General features: G+C 44.0%; 1 protein-coding gene across 2 annotated transcripts in view; it reads left to right on the top strand.

Moving 5' to 3' along the window:
* bach2b (BTB and CNC homology 1, basic leucine zipper transcription factor 2b) overlaps positions 1–16,925 on the top strand; it is a 134,214-nt gene that overhangs the window by 94,470 nt on the left and 22,819 nt on the right. For both annotated transcript variants that reach the window (XM_072678479.1, XM_072678469.1), the window contains exon 3: positions 12,096–13,484. In XM_072678479.1, coding sequence (XP_072534580.1) covers positions 12,096–13,484 — 1,389 coding nt within the window. The remainder of the gene's footprint in view (positions 1–12,095; positions 13,485–16,925) is intronic.

Genomic DNA, 16,925 nt, shown 5'->3' with positions numbered 1-16,925 from the left:
GCGCTGGAACTCAGAGACTATCCCACGTCTCAACATACTTAGAATCAATGGGCACATTTATTCCATCACCACTACTATTGCTGCACTAAGGTTTTCTACTGTATTATGGATTTCAGTAGTCAAACATTGCAATGTCACCCTCTAATCCTGAGCGTAGCCTCAGTAACCAAAACAAAAAAAATCCATTCGGTTTACCAGCATTCCCACATTCCTGTTTTTTTTCTGGCAGTGTCAGGACAAGTGGATATACTGTGACTTCACAGGCACCCCCACCCTAGGACTTATAGGCCCATCCACATGCTATGTGAACACACACCATCTCCCTACATATGCTGTAACTACCCCTAAATCTGAGTTTTGTCACCATTGTTCCTAAACCACTGCCATTAAATCAGCTAGCTTCTAGCTAACCAGTGTTGCATTAGGGTAATAAGGTCAATGACTAATAAGGCTGTCAAAAGCCTAATTCTAATAATTTTAGCCTAATTTTGCTGATTTTTATCATTATTCATTATTTCTATTGTTCATTTCTTAAATATTACAATTAAATGGGTATGATGTGTATCTTGTCTCTGTAAGAGGCTATTGGCAGTGCAGGTGTGAACCCTAAATAGTAGACTGAGGCCAATGACTGTAGAAACATGGATGCTGTGGTTCCATTCCTTTCCGTTCCATAGAAATGAAGACGATATTGTCCGTTGTGTTTCCAAATCTGCAGTTAGATGAGTCTGCATAGCAGAGACCAGAAGGCAGACTTATCTAATCATTTGGGAGACCATTTGGCCTTCTCCAAGATCAAGCATGTCTCAGACCACCTTTACTGAGCTTACAGCGCAGAATTAAATCAGATGTTTTCTTGGATACCCAGTTTGTGTACTGGTTCCAGTAAGTCTTCAGATGAAGTGTAGCCTCGCCTTCCTACAAATAAATAGCAGAATTAGGGTATAATATTACTGTTGCAATTAGACACTGGATAGGGAAAGACAGTTTAGGGGAGGAAGATGGAAGGAGGTGAAAAATGAGCTGCCATTGAAACATAAGGGATCTACACGTCATACTGCAGCCAGACAGCAGAGATTCTAGATGTTGTAGTGGTTTCATTTTTGAGAGATTTTGTGCTATCCATGTTTTCTGCAGCCACTGACCTAGGCCTTCAGTTCAGGCCACAAATGTAAAAAATAAATCTAGACAAAAATCCACCAGAAATTTGGTTTAACATCAGCTCTTGATAGTACATCATCATCGGACCAGCAGTATGGAGGTTTCACTGCTTTACCTTCTACTCAGTAGCCAGCTCTATTCTCTGTAATGCACCTAGGCACATATTACAAGCTATTCACTTTCCAGGGAAGCATCAAACCGAAGTGTGTGGTGTACCTCAGCTAGCACTGGAAATGACTCCCTCCGTAGCCTCACTTCACATTGTTTCGCCAGTAATTAGCTGGTATGTGAGTGCTTAACGTTGCCATTGACAAGTCATGAGTGTGTACTTTGTAGGAGAAACAAGCTAATCACTTTCCATAGAAGCATCCAACCAACCAATGCGTGTATTATAAACCAGCTAGCGTTATACTTCCGCTTCTGCCTCACCCCACAGTGCTTTAGCTATTAACACCACTATTTTATTGAATGGGAATTGCTGCCATGTTGGCTGTTCTAAGCTATCACATTGACATTTCAACAAAGTGAACTGTCTCCTCTTCTTCGTGAGGTCTGTTAGCATCTCTGTTAGTGTTGACAAGCCTCGAGGGTGTACATTTGGGGAAATAAGCTAATCACTTTCTAGGGAAGCATCAGGCCAAAGTGTGTGGAATAAAGCAGCTAGCATTACACCTTGGTCTAAGCCACTTGCCCTGTAGCTTCACCTCAAGCTTCACTAGTCCTAGTGCTAGATGAGATATGCAGCATCATAGTTATGGGAAAGTCTGTCTATTTAGCAGCTGTGATGGCAACAAGCTTGGCAGTCCCTTCCAGCCAAGATCAAGACAAAGCTAATGGTTCACTGACATGTTCAATTTTTACTAGTACAGTTGGGAAAATGGACTAATAATTCAACATATTTCGATTCTAAAACACACACGTGTACTCTGAGATTGTCCTGACTACACTTTCACCGATACCAGGGTCTGTTTTCATTGAGCAGCCATGTCGACCGTTATGTTTGAGCTATGCCAGTCCCTCAAGGCTCAGCTTTGCTAGCAATAAAGTGAAATATGTGAGCACTTGGTGTTTCTATTGATGACAAACTGTGTGTGATATGTGAGGAAATAAGCTAAGCTAACGGGAACAACCTGAAGAAAATACTTTGATTCTGTTTTATCGTTTAGACAGTTTTTGCCAGATTTAACCAGTGATTTATGTACATCTTTACAGAGGCGTAATTCGGTGTAACTCTGTAGCCTCACCTTACACTACATACGCTAGTAATTAGCTGAGTTACTTGAGCGCTTAGTGCCGGCATTGATGACAAGCCACTACTGCGTAATTTGCAGGGGAGAGTGAGGCCACGTCTTGGTGGAAGTCTAAATAAAGACTAATCCTTTTCCCTAGTCTGTCGGACAAACTGGCCTTATTTGGAGAGAGTCGGATTTGGGCGGAGATGAAAGGGTAAATGTTTAGCAAGTATTAGGCCTGACAGGTACTACACACACACACACACACATGCAAGTTGCTGAGTGGGTCGAGACCTGGCTGTGAGGGGGGTAATCCCAAGGATTGGATGAGTGCAGCACACACACTTCCACCACCACACTCTCAGTCCAGACAGGCCACTAGCATAGGCAGATGAGGGCAGCTTACGTTTGAATCATGTTACACAGGAAGGGGAATGTGTGTTAGGAGTTAGGTGGTATGCTTTCCCAGCCAGGAAATCCTCACCCTAGTTCGCCATGGGGAATGCGATGTGGTTACCCACCACAGTACACCTAATAGAGAGGCCAACACAAATGGAGATGTGATGATTGCTGTGATGACTGCGTTAAGTTTATTCACAAGAGCATCAGTGAGGTCAGGTACGGATGTTGGATGATCGGCTTTGAATTTTACACAACACTCCAACTCATCCTTAAAGTATTGCATGGAGTTCCTTCACTCCATAGTAGCAGCATATATAGAACCTAAGATACTTCAGTGAAAAAACTTCAGTGAGTTATACAGTCATGCCCAAAAGTATTCATACCCCTGGCAAAGTTTGACTTAAATTTACTTTTATTTAACCAGAAGTTATATTTTTGCCTTGAAATGACACAGGCATCTCCCAGGAGATAACACGATGATGTACAAGAGGCATCATTGTGGGAAAAAGTATTTCTCAGCTTTTATACACATTTGAACAAAAAGTGGCATGTCCAAAATTATTCATACCCTTTGAAAACTGTCACAGTATATGGGAAAATCCAAAGTTCTATACCATTCCAAATAGTCCAAGCTGTTTTAAAGCATCCTAATTACCCTGATTCATTGGGAACAGCTGCCAGGGGTATGAATACTTTCGGGCATGACTGTAGATACGGGACTTCAGAAGTGGGGACTGGAAGCCAGAGTGGAGGTTCCTATCAGACCCTGTGTGTCACCGTACCACTAATAACACCTGTTAGACAGGGAGGATTCCCCCAAAGCCAAAATCGAAAAGAGGTGTGTCTCTCAGAGTGTGTCTGAAGTGCAGACAGGGGGGAAGGCCTGATCTCTGGACTGCGAGGTCATGTCCTCCCCCTGTCTGCTCTGCTGTAAGCTGCAGTCTGAAGGGATTACTCATTACACTGTCTGTTTTAATCCACTACTCCATGCAGTACTGACTCCCTGCAGCCTGACCAGCATTTCTGTGTGTGTGTGTATGTACACTCACTAAACACTTCATTCATGTGACCCAACTGAACAATAAACATCCTAAACAAAATTTAAAATTGAGTAAAAACCACAAGCAAATGATCTGCCTATGTCTGATGTTAGCGTGAATGGCCAATGAGACTTTAGTAATTTAGTCGTTAGCCAGCCATTCAACGTTAGTGTAGTAAGAAGTGCTGGACTCTGTAGTATTTGTGCTTGGCCTCGGACAGCGCTCTCCAAATTTTCTGCTCTGCATCAAGTCCAAATACCGCTAAATACAGTATTTCTCTCCTTTCAATAATTAGCAGCAGCTTGGGGGCTAACTGGCTTTGATTGGTCTCAGCGGCAAACTGAATTTAGGTACTGTAATTTGATGGAAACGTGAACTTACTGGACGAACAGGGGAAAAATCTGCTTTGCGTCTGGTCTTTTAGTCTGCGCTATAAGCTCTACAAAGGTGGTCTGACACACACTTGGTCTGGGAGGGGGGAGGCAGGTTCTCCCAGTTGAGTACACAATTCTGGCTCCGCCTCTCGTCTCTACTGTGCAGATTCTGGTTGCAAATTTGACTTTCATTTCTATACAACGGAAAGGAAATGGCACCACCGTCATCGGTCACAACAAAGGGAGGGTTCTATCAACAAACGTCTCCTTGAAATCTGGCAAAAAATCACTACTTATGATTGGTTTGAAGGGTCACTTGACATAGTCCTGCCCTTTACACCTTTAAAACCATAGTCAAGTACACATTCACACAGGGTTTTTCCTAGATACACTTCACTTAACACATGGGCCAACAAAAGATGATTTATGGGGTCACAAATAGATCAAGTGATTGAACAGACATTGAATTTATGGCACTTGTTGTTTTGTACTACGAGGACTAAGGTGCTGACACTTTGATCTAAGGATCGCTAGTTTGAATCCTGGGTCATGCTGCTTGCCATCAGCAGCCAGAGCCTGAGAGAGCACAATAGGCTGTGCTCTCTCTTAGTGGGCAGATTCCACTGTGATGCTGGCCAGCACAAGCGTATGCTAGCTGATGTTGCTAGCTGAGCTGGGGACCCGGTGCTTTTCTCGAAGTGATGATGCATCAGCGGTACAAAACTTGGAAGACTCGTGTAAGGTCACTGGTGATTGAGATAGTAATTGGAATATTGGAATTTCCCTACTAACAAGCAGCATTCCATAATCCATACTATAACAGAAATGACCCAGTCGTATTAATGGAACCCTCGTTCCTCTCATCCACAAGGGAGCGTCTCAGAAAATAGCGGAATGAGACGCAGCCCGCTTTATTGTGTCTGGTCGGTCTGAAGGTAGATGTCAGGTTAGTCAGCAGATTTCATATCGCAGACGCCTCGCCTCCAGCCACGGCCATTGTCATGCATGCCTTTGACTTATTAACATTCATGACATGCAGGAATTTGTCTGAGCCCATTTACATAAATTAGCCATGTAGAGAAGGGACGAGCGAGTCTGTGTGTGTGAGAGAGAGAGAAGGAGAAAGAGGGAGAGAGACAGCTTAAGCGAAGGGGGTTTAAGGGGGCTGACAGCATTCCATGACCTGCTTATGATGCGGATTATTTTGGCAGAATTCCTGAAACCCGCAAGTGAAGTGTCAGAATGTGAGAAAGCTTGGTTATGAGACAGCCAGTCAGAGAGAGAGAGAGGAGGAAAGGGATGGGGGAGAGAGAAAGAGCAAGAGAGACTAAAAGAAAGGATAGAGAAATGCAAAGAGAGAGAGAGAGAGAGAGAAAGAAAGAAAGAAAGAGAGAATGAGGGGTAGAAAATACCAGGCAATGAGAAATGAAGAAACACACAGAGAGCTAGAGAGAGACTAAGAGAGAGAGAGAAAGACAGTGAGAGAGAGAGAAAGAGAGAGAGGTGAAGAATTAGAAAATGACCCAGATCTATCATGCTGATTTATGGAGGTGTGTGTGTGTGTGTGTGTGTGTGTGTGTGTGTGTGAGTGTGTGTAGTAAGCGATGCTTCATATGTCAAAATGCTTCTATTAATGAGCATCTTCTGTTATTTCCCCTTTACCTTCACTAACACTCTCTCATTTCCTACTGTTTTTTGCTCAGTTCCCTTTTTAATGTTAATTAGCTTTATTGGCACAAACTGCAGATAATGACTCACAGCAATAAGAGAAGTACAGAGACACACGAGAATACAGTGTGTATAATAATAACAATAATAAATACATGAATACAAATGAATATCTGTCTATATATATATATATATATATGTCTGTCTATCTATATGTCTATCTATCTATCTATCTATCTATATGTCGACCTGTCTGTCTATCTGTCTGTCTGTCTGTCTATATTTATCTGTCTGTCTATCTATCTATCTATCTATCTATCTATCTATCTATCTATCTGTCTATCCGTCTGTCTGTCTATATCTATCTGTCTGTCTATCTATCTATCTGTCTATCTATCTGTCTGTTTGTCTGTCTATTGATCTGTCTATCTATCTGTCTGTCTATTGATCTGTCTATCTATCTGTCTATCTATCTATCTATCTATCTGTCTGTCTGTCTGTCTGTCTGTCTATTGATCTGTCTGTCTGTCTATCTATCTATCTGTCTATCTATCTATCTGTCTGTCTATCTGTCTGTCTGTCTATATCTATCTGTCTATCTATCTATCTGTCTGTCTATATCTATCTGTCTATCTATCTATCTATCTATATGTCAGTCTGTCTGTCTATCTGTCTGTCTGTCTATATCTATCTGTCTGTCTATCTATCTATCTATCTGTCTGTCTGTCTATCTATCTGTCTATCTATCTGTCTATCTATCTATATGTCTGTCTGTTTGTCTGTCTATGGACCTGTCTGTCTATCTATATATCTATCTGTCTATCTATATTTATCTAGCTATCTGTCTAACAATATGTCTGTCTATCGGTTTGTCTATCTACCTATGCACCTGTCTCTCTGTCTCTCTGTCTGTCTGTCTATCTAGCTTTCTATTCATCTGTCTGTCTGTCTGTGTGTTCATCCATCCGTCTATCCATCTATCTTCTGGACTCTATACCCATAGTATACCCACCTATTCAGACACAAATACACCAATGCAATAGTGTGTGTGTGTGTGTTTGTAACAGCAGCTCTCACAGATGGTGTGTTGTATAAAGCTGTGCTAGTGTATACTGCATCTGCTGATGTCAGCTGAAAGCAGATAGAGGATGTTCAGCGCTTCTGGTCTTCAGCACTGAGAGCTGTTCAGCAGCCTGTGTTTAGACCTGGAGCTCCTGCGCCTCCAGCTCTGCCTTCACTTAGCCAATTTATGCTTGACTAGGCGTTGAAACATTACTGTGAGGACTTGGTTGCATTCAGCCCCTCAAGAAAAATTGGTGAGTTCAGGTACTGATCAGCTTTGGATCAAAACTGCCTCTCCAAATTGCCCCAGTGGTGTTGGCTGGAGCTCCATCACAACAGTTTCACTGTTCCACAGCCCAAATCTAGGGGTCTTTATACCCCTCTAGGCCGATGCTTGGCAGTGTGTTACCGTGGTTACCATAGGCTCACGTGAGGGTCCCGTTCTGTTGGCAGGGCTTTTCTATGGAGCTTAAAGTAGCTGAATTAACTGCTGTAGCAGAAGTCACTAATTAGGAGTGGATGCTTTTAGACTTATAGCGTATGTTAGCGGCAACCCCTTAACCCCTGGTTCAGTCTTTCATTCCACATGCCTACAACTTAAGATCAGCTCTTAGCCAATTTCATTTGAAGTGGCTAAGGTTGTATTAGGTCCTGTAAAGTTACCCACAAAAAAAATATATAAACTTGTAGACTCTAAGAAACAAGACTTCTACATGGTACTGAAATAGGGTTATTTGAGTTGTAATGAGACTGGAACCCACCAAAGAACCATTTTAGCATTCAAATGGTCCTTCGAGCAGTTAGGGTTCAATTCAGAACCGTGTGGTTTAGTAAAGACCCCTTTATGTACGTTAGCAAAGCTGCATCCACATTATACATTACATTGTAGCAGTAGTCTGACAACGGAAAACCAGCTGTTCCATCATTTTCAATGGAGCTCTGACAGTTCAGTTCAGTCATCCAAATTCCTGCCATAAGCTTCAGCAGCTGTTGTTTTCTTTTAATCTGGAAGTGTGGTTGTCCGTATATGAGCGAGAACCCCACTATTATTCCAGTTATGCTGTTACCATGGCAACGTTGACACGGTTGCATAGTACCATCGGTCATGTGCCATTCCTGATTACACCAGTCCTGCCACGAGGCACGTCAATGGCAACATGCAAACGCATGCTGTTTCAATGAGAGTTCTGCAAGGGTTCTTTAGCTCTAAAGGCAAAGGTTTTATTTGGAATATCCTATTCTAAAAAAAAAAAAAAAACATTCGGATGCCTAAGTGGTTCTTTGCCTGGTTAAAGTGTTCTTCGCATTACTGGAAACCCTTGGTAGAGGGTTCTGTATGGAATATTTTAAAAATGGTTCTATATGGCACCAAAAAGGGTTCCACTAAAATCATCCTTTTTCACTACTATGGAGAACCTTTTTGCTTGGAGTGTAATGTGTTATATAGATATATAGATATATAGATTGTATAGATTATAGGAAGGCCAGTGAGTGCAGGGAAGGTAGTGTATTTAGTACCTGGCACTGATCATGTGTGTCCAGTCAGAGACTCTCCCCTCCCCCCTTTTTACACACACACACATACACACATGCTCCTATATGCTCATACACCCACTCCATCCCCCCGCAGAGATTACGAGTCAGCAGCTTCCTCTCAACAATGACTGATCACTGCTGCCGACGGCGGTCTTTCTCTGTCTGTCTGTCTCTCTCCCTTTCTCTCTCTCTCTCTCTCTCTCTCTCTCTCTCTGTCTGTCTGCACAACTCTCCTGCAGTTTTCTGCTTGCACCCACAGAGCTCTTTCACTCTCACTGCTCTTTATTACTGCTGATGTGTGAGTGTGTGTGTGTGTGAAAATTATCATGCAAATTGGAAAATATTCCCACTCTCCGCTGGGCTCTGGAGAGAGAGAGCTGTAATTTCTGGAGTTCGCCAAAGTGAATCCATAAACAGTACTGAACGTTCTAGTCCAAGCTTTCCTCTGTGACATCAGCCCCCACTTCACTCATGCGCTGTGTTGTACACACACACACACACACACACACACCAGGGCAACTGTGTGGGTTCTCTCACTGGTAGCCATTGCGAAATGCTCAGAGTTGTCAGACACTAATGAATCAATCAGAAAGTGAATTGCGTCATGCATGCTTATAACACAGGCTGAACACAAATGCACAGAGCTCTTGCATCCCTGTGGCTTTTTTCCACCAGCATATGGAAGCCGCTGTAACCATGGTAACGTTTTCTTGACTGCATGTTGGCATCAGTTGAGTACTGTGTGTTAAAACAATGTAGCTCAGAAATGAAGGCAAAAATGAGTCACCTTGTGTGTTTAGGGTGGTAGTAACTTTGAAATCCTGCAGATGGCGCTACATGAGTATGATGGGGCTATAAATGTGTGAGACAGGATTAATAGATTCAGGAGTGGTGGTACAGTGCCGTGAATGTCACGTTCAATGTGTGGAAAATGAGGCGCAAGGAGTTGAATCTGCAGGTATAAGGGTAAGGTGTAAGCGTACGGTCATACTGGTCTACCAGCAGTTGCAGAAATCCCACTCTACAGGAAATTCTCCTCATTCTCATCATTCTTGAGCAGAAGTAAGCAAAGGCCTCTTGCGTCTCAATCTGCTCCATATTTATGGCAGAGTGTTCTTACAGAAACTGGTTGTGAAGGATCTACGCTGACTTCCATTATTTTTGCCTGGAGGTGAAGCGATTTTCACTCACAAGATTAGAAACACGCTGCCGGTCCCTGTCTGTCAGCTTCACTGCACTGTGCATGTGCACTGTACCACCTCTTCTCAGTCTATGTATCCCATTGCACAACCTGCAAGTGTCATTCTTGTGTAGCGCCATCTGCAGGAGCAGAAGTTACTGCAGTTGTACAAAGATGACAAAAATGACATGGGATGAATCATTATACATTGAAGGTTTTCTTTACTGGCATTTCTGTTAAGTTGCCATTTTGGTAGATGTAAGGTTTTGATCAGACAGTGACAATAGGCAGCATCCACTGTATTAGATTGAATGGAAACACTGAGAATGCAGAATATATTTTATACAATAATTTTTTATGTGTACTCTCTAAAAAGTGAATTTGCCATGATCAGTTCTTTGGAGTGATGGCAAATAAAGAATCAAGTTTGTTTTCCTAAAGAGACCCTTTCAGTGGATGCCAGTGGTTGGTGTGGCGCAACAGATAACACCACTACCTGCCAGTGAGCTACCACACCATGTGGGAGACTGGGGTTCGATTCTTGGTCTGGGTGACTATAATAAGAGTATCTGGGCAAGACTCCTAACACTACATTGATCCACCTCTGTAATACAAGTAACCTTGTAAATCGCTCTGGATAAGAGCATCAACTAAAAATGCCATAAATGTAAAATCTATTGGAAGGCCATCACCTTTAAGGATTAGATTGAATGGAAACATAGAGAATGCAGAATATATTTCATAAAATAATTTATTTCTTGTGTACGCTCTAAAAAGTGAATGTGCCATGATCAGTTCTTTGGAGTGATGGCAAATAAAGAACCAAGTTTGTTTTCCTAAAGAGACCCTTTCAGTGGATGCCAGTGAAACCATTGAAACTATTAATAAATCAGAATTTGGTTGCACTGTAACATTGCTCCCAAGAATCTATGTCAGAGATTTTTGTGACCTAATAAAGTTTAGGATGATGTACAGATTTGCTTTTTTTCGGTGTGAATGATGAGCAGAATATGATTTCAGAGCAGGGTGGCCTGTCTCTCGTCACTCTCTCTCTTTCTCTCTCACTGTAAACAAGTGAGCCAAACTATGAGTAAATATTTTTTTCCCCTTTCACTTATTGAAAACACATTGTTCCAAAGCTTCTGCTAGATCTGCGTGCGCAACAGGGTTGAGTGGCGTTAGCTGGAGTCTTTGCATCACCCAGGCAGAAGAGAGGAAGCTTTGTGGAAGGGGAACAATACTGGTCCAGATCAAAGTTAAGTCACCTAGCAGTGTGTGGGGCGCCCAGTCACAGCACATTGCCAGCACGTGAGTCACAACTCAGAGAGAGAGAGAGAGAGAATGAGAAAGAGAGATAGAATTCAAGGCGAGTCAATTGTACATTATATGGACAAACGTATTGGGACACCTGCTCATTCATTGTTTCTTACGAATGTCTTCCTTCTTCCTGGCATAAGGCATAGTTTCCAAAAGGTTCCTGTTTATCTGCTCCAGAGAGTTTTTTCCTATTGCATGTGCATTTGCACATCTGTGTCAGCAATGGGTGCAACTTAAAGTAGCTGAATGCATTCATTAGAATGGGAGTCCACAAACATTGGAGGGGGGACAGAGAAAACGGTAGAAAGTGGGAAGTATTAGAAGAGAGCTATAGAGTGGGGAGAGAGAGACAGAAAGGAGGTCGGGAAGAAAGGGAGAGAATGTGAAAGGGGAAAGAGAGAGAGAGAAGAGCAAGGAAAGATGAGAGAATCTGTGTATGAGAGAGAGAGAGAGGGAGGTATGGAGTTTTGCGGTTTTCCCAGGGAATTCCACACCAGAGTGGAGTTGTGAGCCTGCTCTTTATGCAGCTTCTCTTTTAGAGCACACAGACACACACACACACACACACAACTAATGGCTGCAGTGTGACAAGAGACATTTGCTGTCTCAGGCATTTACTTAATTACCAGCATTAGGCTCAAATGGAAGGCTTCCCTCACTCCCCAACCACCCCCTCCCCCCTTTCTCTGTCATCTTGGCCAGCATGGCAATAGCAGAGATAAGCCAGGCTGTTGCCGTGTGTTTAAGCTGTGCAGACCCTTCACAGTTCAGAACTGGAGAGATACACAGCCACAGACACTTCCATATGGCCTCCTGCTCCCCGCCCTGCGTATACCACCAGCACCAAGCAGGGGGCGTAGGCTGCTTGGCCAGCAGGCATGAAAAATGCTAGGGGCCAAAAGAGGCCGTCTGTCACCTGCTGTCCAGCCTCGGCCACCGATGGCCTTTTTATTCCTCGCAGAACGTTCGGTGCTGACCCGTTAAAAAGATTAACTGGAACTTTGCAGTGTTTGTAAATGATGATTTGAGCTGTCGGATTGCCTCTGCACACTCCAAGTGCCCGGAACAATGATATTGCTGATGGTAACGCTGACAATCTCCCTTGTGTTTTGTGTGTGTGCAGGTCACTGCCAGGGGCTTTGCTCCATTGTTGCAGTTTGCCTACACGGCCAAGCTGCTGCTCAGCCGTGACAACATCCAGGAAGTGATCCGCTGCGCCGACTTCCTGCGCATGCACAACCTGGAGGACTCCTGCTTCCGCTTCCTGGAGGCACAGCTGCGGAGCGAGGATGACGGTCCCCTGCTCTGCAACAAGGTGGAGCCTGGGCGCAACCACTCGGAGGACGAGGGCATGCAGGCAGAGACGCCGATGGTCAACGTGGCCTGGGATGCTTCGCCGCGACCGTGTAACCGCCCAGATTTCCTGGACGGCCGAGCGGACGTGGGCCGGCAGGGCACATCGGACTTGCCCCGCTGCCCCAAGTACCGAAAGTACCAGTGGGCCTGCAACAAGCACAACGACAGCAACGACAACGAGAGCTCCTCACACACCAGTAGTACCTCAGGTTTCCCAAGCACACTGCTGGACAGGCCGGCCGTGGCGCAGATCAAGCAGGAGCCACGCAGCGAGGATGAGCCTGTCCTGTCAGGCAACGAGGGCAGCGGCAGGGACAAGGACGGATCCGTGACCGACATGGAGCTGGACAGTGGCAAGTCGCCCACTTGCCTGCGTGCCCTTTTCAAGCGGGGATTTCCAGACACGCCTGATTCTTCCCGGCCGCTTCTGGCCGGCCCGCTAGCCTGCGCCCAGAGCAAGACGAGCACTCAGGGAGAGCACAAAAAGGACCACAGGCCGGCCTTCCCTAAAGACGCCAAAGATGGCTTCTCCACGGGCCTGTCGCTGAGGTCGGCATCCTGCGATGGTGTCTGCAAGCAGGAGACGGAGCTGGACCGCCGCAGTGTCATCTTTGCGCCTGCTCACTCCTATCCAGGTGGTGGGAACTCGCCGCCAGATAAGGAGCTGCCACCTGAGCACTTGTCTAAAGGCTTGTGGGCCGGTGGCAGCCAGTCACTTCCCAGTTCGCAGGCTGCCTACTCTACGCCCTCGGGCGTTGCCCAGGGGGAAGCGACGCCAGCACTCCTTCTGTGTCGCCAAAGGCCTAACCCTAGCTGCCCTGTGCCCATCAAGGTGTGCCCGCGCTCGCCGCCCTCGGAGACCCGCACGCGTACCTCTAGCTCCTGCTCCTCCTACTCATACGCCGAAGATGGGAGCGGTGGCTCACCCTGCAGCCTGCCCCAGTTTGAATTTTCCTCGTCACCCTGCTCCAGCGTCAGCCGCTGCCTGCCTGCTGACCCACAGGAGTCTGGCACAGGTGCTGATGCCGCACTCTTCGGTGCCTCCCGGCCCAAGATCAAGTGTGAACGGGCGTACGGCACCAACTCCAGCGACGAGTCCGGTTCGTTCTCCGAAGGGGACAGCGAGTCTTGTCACGTTCAGGAGCAAGGACCGGAAGTAAGTAATCGGTGCCTTCTCTCCATGCAGTGTTTTTAACCCTTCCAGGTCTTGAGTCATTATTATTAGTTTATTATACCTTTCATTTGCAATCTTTACACTTATATATATTATAGTTAATATTCCAAAGTGATCATTTCTAAATATTTGCTAGTATTAACTATTTAGTTACACTTCATAGAACACGTATTACATAAAATGATTTAGGTAAAAGATAAATTTAGGTTAAAAAAAATCATTCTTTAAATACAGTATTATTATTTACAGTGTACCAGTGCCACATATGCTGACAATGGCGTAAAAAAACTTCTTCTAAAGAGAAATTCCACCAATTGTTTCAAAATTGCATACTTTTCATAATTAAATGCTTAGTTATATTCCAAGCAATTTAAGGTGAGATGCTCTGTTCTAGAGAAACTTACCTAGTGAGAATTGTTTACAGTGGTGGTGAATGGAATCAGACACCTGAGGAGTTTAGTGCCTTTAAAAGCTGCATCACAGATGTTACTACACTAAATTGCTATGAATACATTGTCATTGTCATTTGTATTTGACTTAAGATATATTTCTAGAAATGCATGCAGTTTGTTCTAAGGCAAAGCCGTCCTCAGAGAAAACCTTTTGTTTACAGTTTTACCACAATTGAACCATCATCAGCATTTCATATTAAACATGTTGATAGTAATAGTACACAGAATGCCTTTATTTGAGGAGATGGTTCCATTCACCACCTCTGTAAGCAAATCTGGCTTGGAGAGTTCCTCTGTAATGAATCATCTCACACCATGACTTTGGTTGCATCTCCACCACTGAATCAGGCAGAACTTTCAACAGATTGGTGGAATCCCCCTATAAGCTCCAGCAGCCTAATGGAGGTCAACGGCAAGCATTTTGACACGTCCACCTATTTCTATTTATCTACAAACTCCTCACTTCTTCCAGCAGTCAGACAGCAGTGTGTCTCGGCCCTGCTGTTTAGAACGACTGAGCAATGAAGTGCCTCGTGGTAATTTACGACGTGGCAATGAACATAATAATGATCACTGTGCCTGTACCGAGCTCCGGCCCAGATGTGATTTACGGTGATATCATTACGTGTCCATGCGCCGCTTGATATTTATCTGCAGTGTGAGAGGCAAGTCATGTGATAAGCTAATGGAGCATAATAACGGGAGTGAACTCGCTCGGCAGTAGTGTAGCCTGGTCATGTGACTGAGTCATGCTGAGGAGCTGGCTGAATGAAGCTGCGCTCACGTTGCCTACATGCTGCATCCTTAATAGGGGGGGCGATGGCAAACGGAGTGCAGTGATTGGCCAAGGCCCAGCCAGGCTTCATCCTTCGTGCCGAGGGCCAGAGAAAAAGAGCTCAGAGAGAGATCTGTGGTCTTTCTCTTAAATTATATGAGTCAACCTTTCTATGAAAGACAGGTCCTATGTAATCACCTTTAGGCTCTATATTCAGATACAGCCACTGAAACGTCCATTCTAGCGCCCGTCCGTCTCTGCCTGTTTGTGCATATAGTGAGGCCAACAGTAATCTGGAGCTTATACTGTACGCTTGTTTACTTGTCTGAATGTGTGGGTGTGTGTACGCTTGGCTAAGGGTGTATGCAGGATTATCAACCTTGTATAAATATCTCTCTGATTTCTGGTGCATGTACAGTGCTGGTGTATTGTGATGAATGCTGATCAGAAATGTCATTTCCAACAGTTTATTAATATTCAACATATTTTTGCCATGTAAATGTGGAAGAATGTTTAGAAGAAATGAACGTACTGCCCAGCGAAAGGTTTAGTCTGCAGGTTTTTCATTATTGTTATGTGATTCAGACTGCAACCTTGCAAGCAAGCGTGTAATGGTCCCTTGTAGTGCTGGGCGATATGATTAACTGATTAATTAATTGAACATTTTACATGAATTGTGATCACAGAACGAATATATAAAAGCTGCTCGAGATGCTCAGTTGGCTTTGTGTTTGAGTTCTCCTCCATGTCACAGAGTTACGTAACTACACACGCAGTAGTGTGTATTTAAGGGGACAGTGCGATTGCAAAAAAATCCATTAACAAAATGTAAAGAATACCGTAATAATCACCATGGGCAAATGAAACCTGGTGTCACAGTTGTCAACAAGGTAAATGCAGCCATTAAATGCAGTTTACTATTATAAATTATTAAAATTATTATTATACATTTATTATTTCTTATTATATTTATCAAAAAACACCAATAAACATACAAGTGTCTTCTGAGGTGTATATGTAATGTTAAGGATGTTCAAATACTGGGGGAAAAAAAGTTTTCTTTAGGCCCTATTTTGCTGTACAACAGCCTGCATGTCAACAATACCATAAACCAGCGCCTCAGGTGTCCCTCAGCTTAGTCCCAACAACGTAGTCCCAACAGCAATAGTTAAAATGACTATAACTATATATTAAATATGAATTCTGAAAAGAAAGAAAAAAGTAGAATGTAGTATGTTTCTATTATGTCTGTAAATAAATACTTGTATGGGGAAAATGGGCTTCTGTCTTTGTCTCTGAAGGGGCTCAGTTGTAAACACTGTGATTAACTAACCCCACTGTGTAGAGGCGGAAACTCTTACTATGACAGGGGTGGGCAAATGGGGGCCAGAGTCCAGCAGGCTTTGCTGATTTCCGTGATATAACAGACCTGCTAAACCTGGCAATTAACAGGTGAGTTAAATCAGGTGTGCTTGAGCAGGAAAAGACACAAAACGGTGCAGGAATCCGGCCCTTCAGGACCGGAATTGCCCACCCCTGTCCTATGGGATGCTTACATGCTTTAAATTCTCTATTAGAGCCACCAAGAGAGCTTCATATAGCAGTAAATTATGTGATGTAAACACACAACTCATTAATCAAACAAGTTACTTTTATGCTACACAAACATGGTCAAAGTTAGCAAATGACGTTGCTATGGGAACAAGAGAAGATGGCCAAAAGCACAATCTCATTGACTGACTTCTGTTTATCTACATAAAGATCTGTTAGTGTTACTTTATGCCCTGCTCTTCCCCATAGTCCGGATTAAGGTAGTGTTGTTAGTTGTTTATTAGCATTAGTGGTGATGACAGTAGCAGATCTCTCTCTGTCTGTCTGTATGTCTGTCTGTCTGTCTGTCTGTCTGTGTCTCTCTCTCTCTCTCTCTCTCTCTCTCTCTCTCTCCCTTTATATCTGCCTGTCTCTTTCTCTCTCACGCTTTGCTGACACATATGGATAAGCCAATCCTCTCATTCTGCAGTAATCCACCTGGCCAGACAGACTCTGGTTCAGTGCTGTTTACTGCGAGGAGATCAGCACAAACCACACACACACACACACACTCAGAGAAGCACAGAATAGGGATTTATCCCCTTTTGCATTAGCATTTCTCATGAATAAGCGGCATGTCCAGTAAGGTCTGTGGTTTTGGTTTTC

Source organism: Salminus brasiliensis, chromosome 1 (assembly GCF_030463535.1).
Source record: "Salminus brasiliensis chromosome 1, fSalBra1.hap2, whole genome shotgun sequence".
NCBI lineage: Eukaryota > Metazoa > Chordata > Actinopteri > Characiformes > Bryconidae > Salminus > Salminus brasiliensis.
The sequence above is the reverse complement of the archived record's forward strand: the minus strand, read 5'-3'. Positions and strand labels throughout refer to the sequence as shown.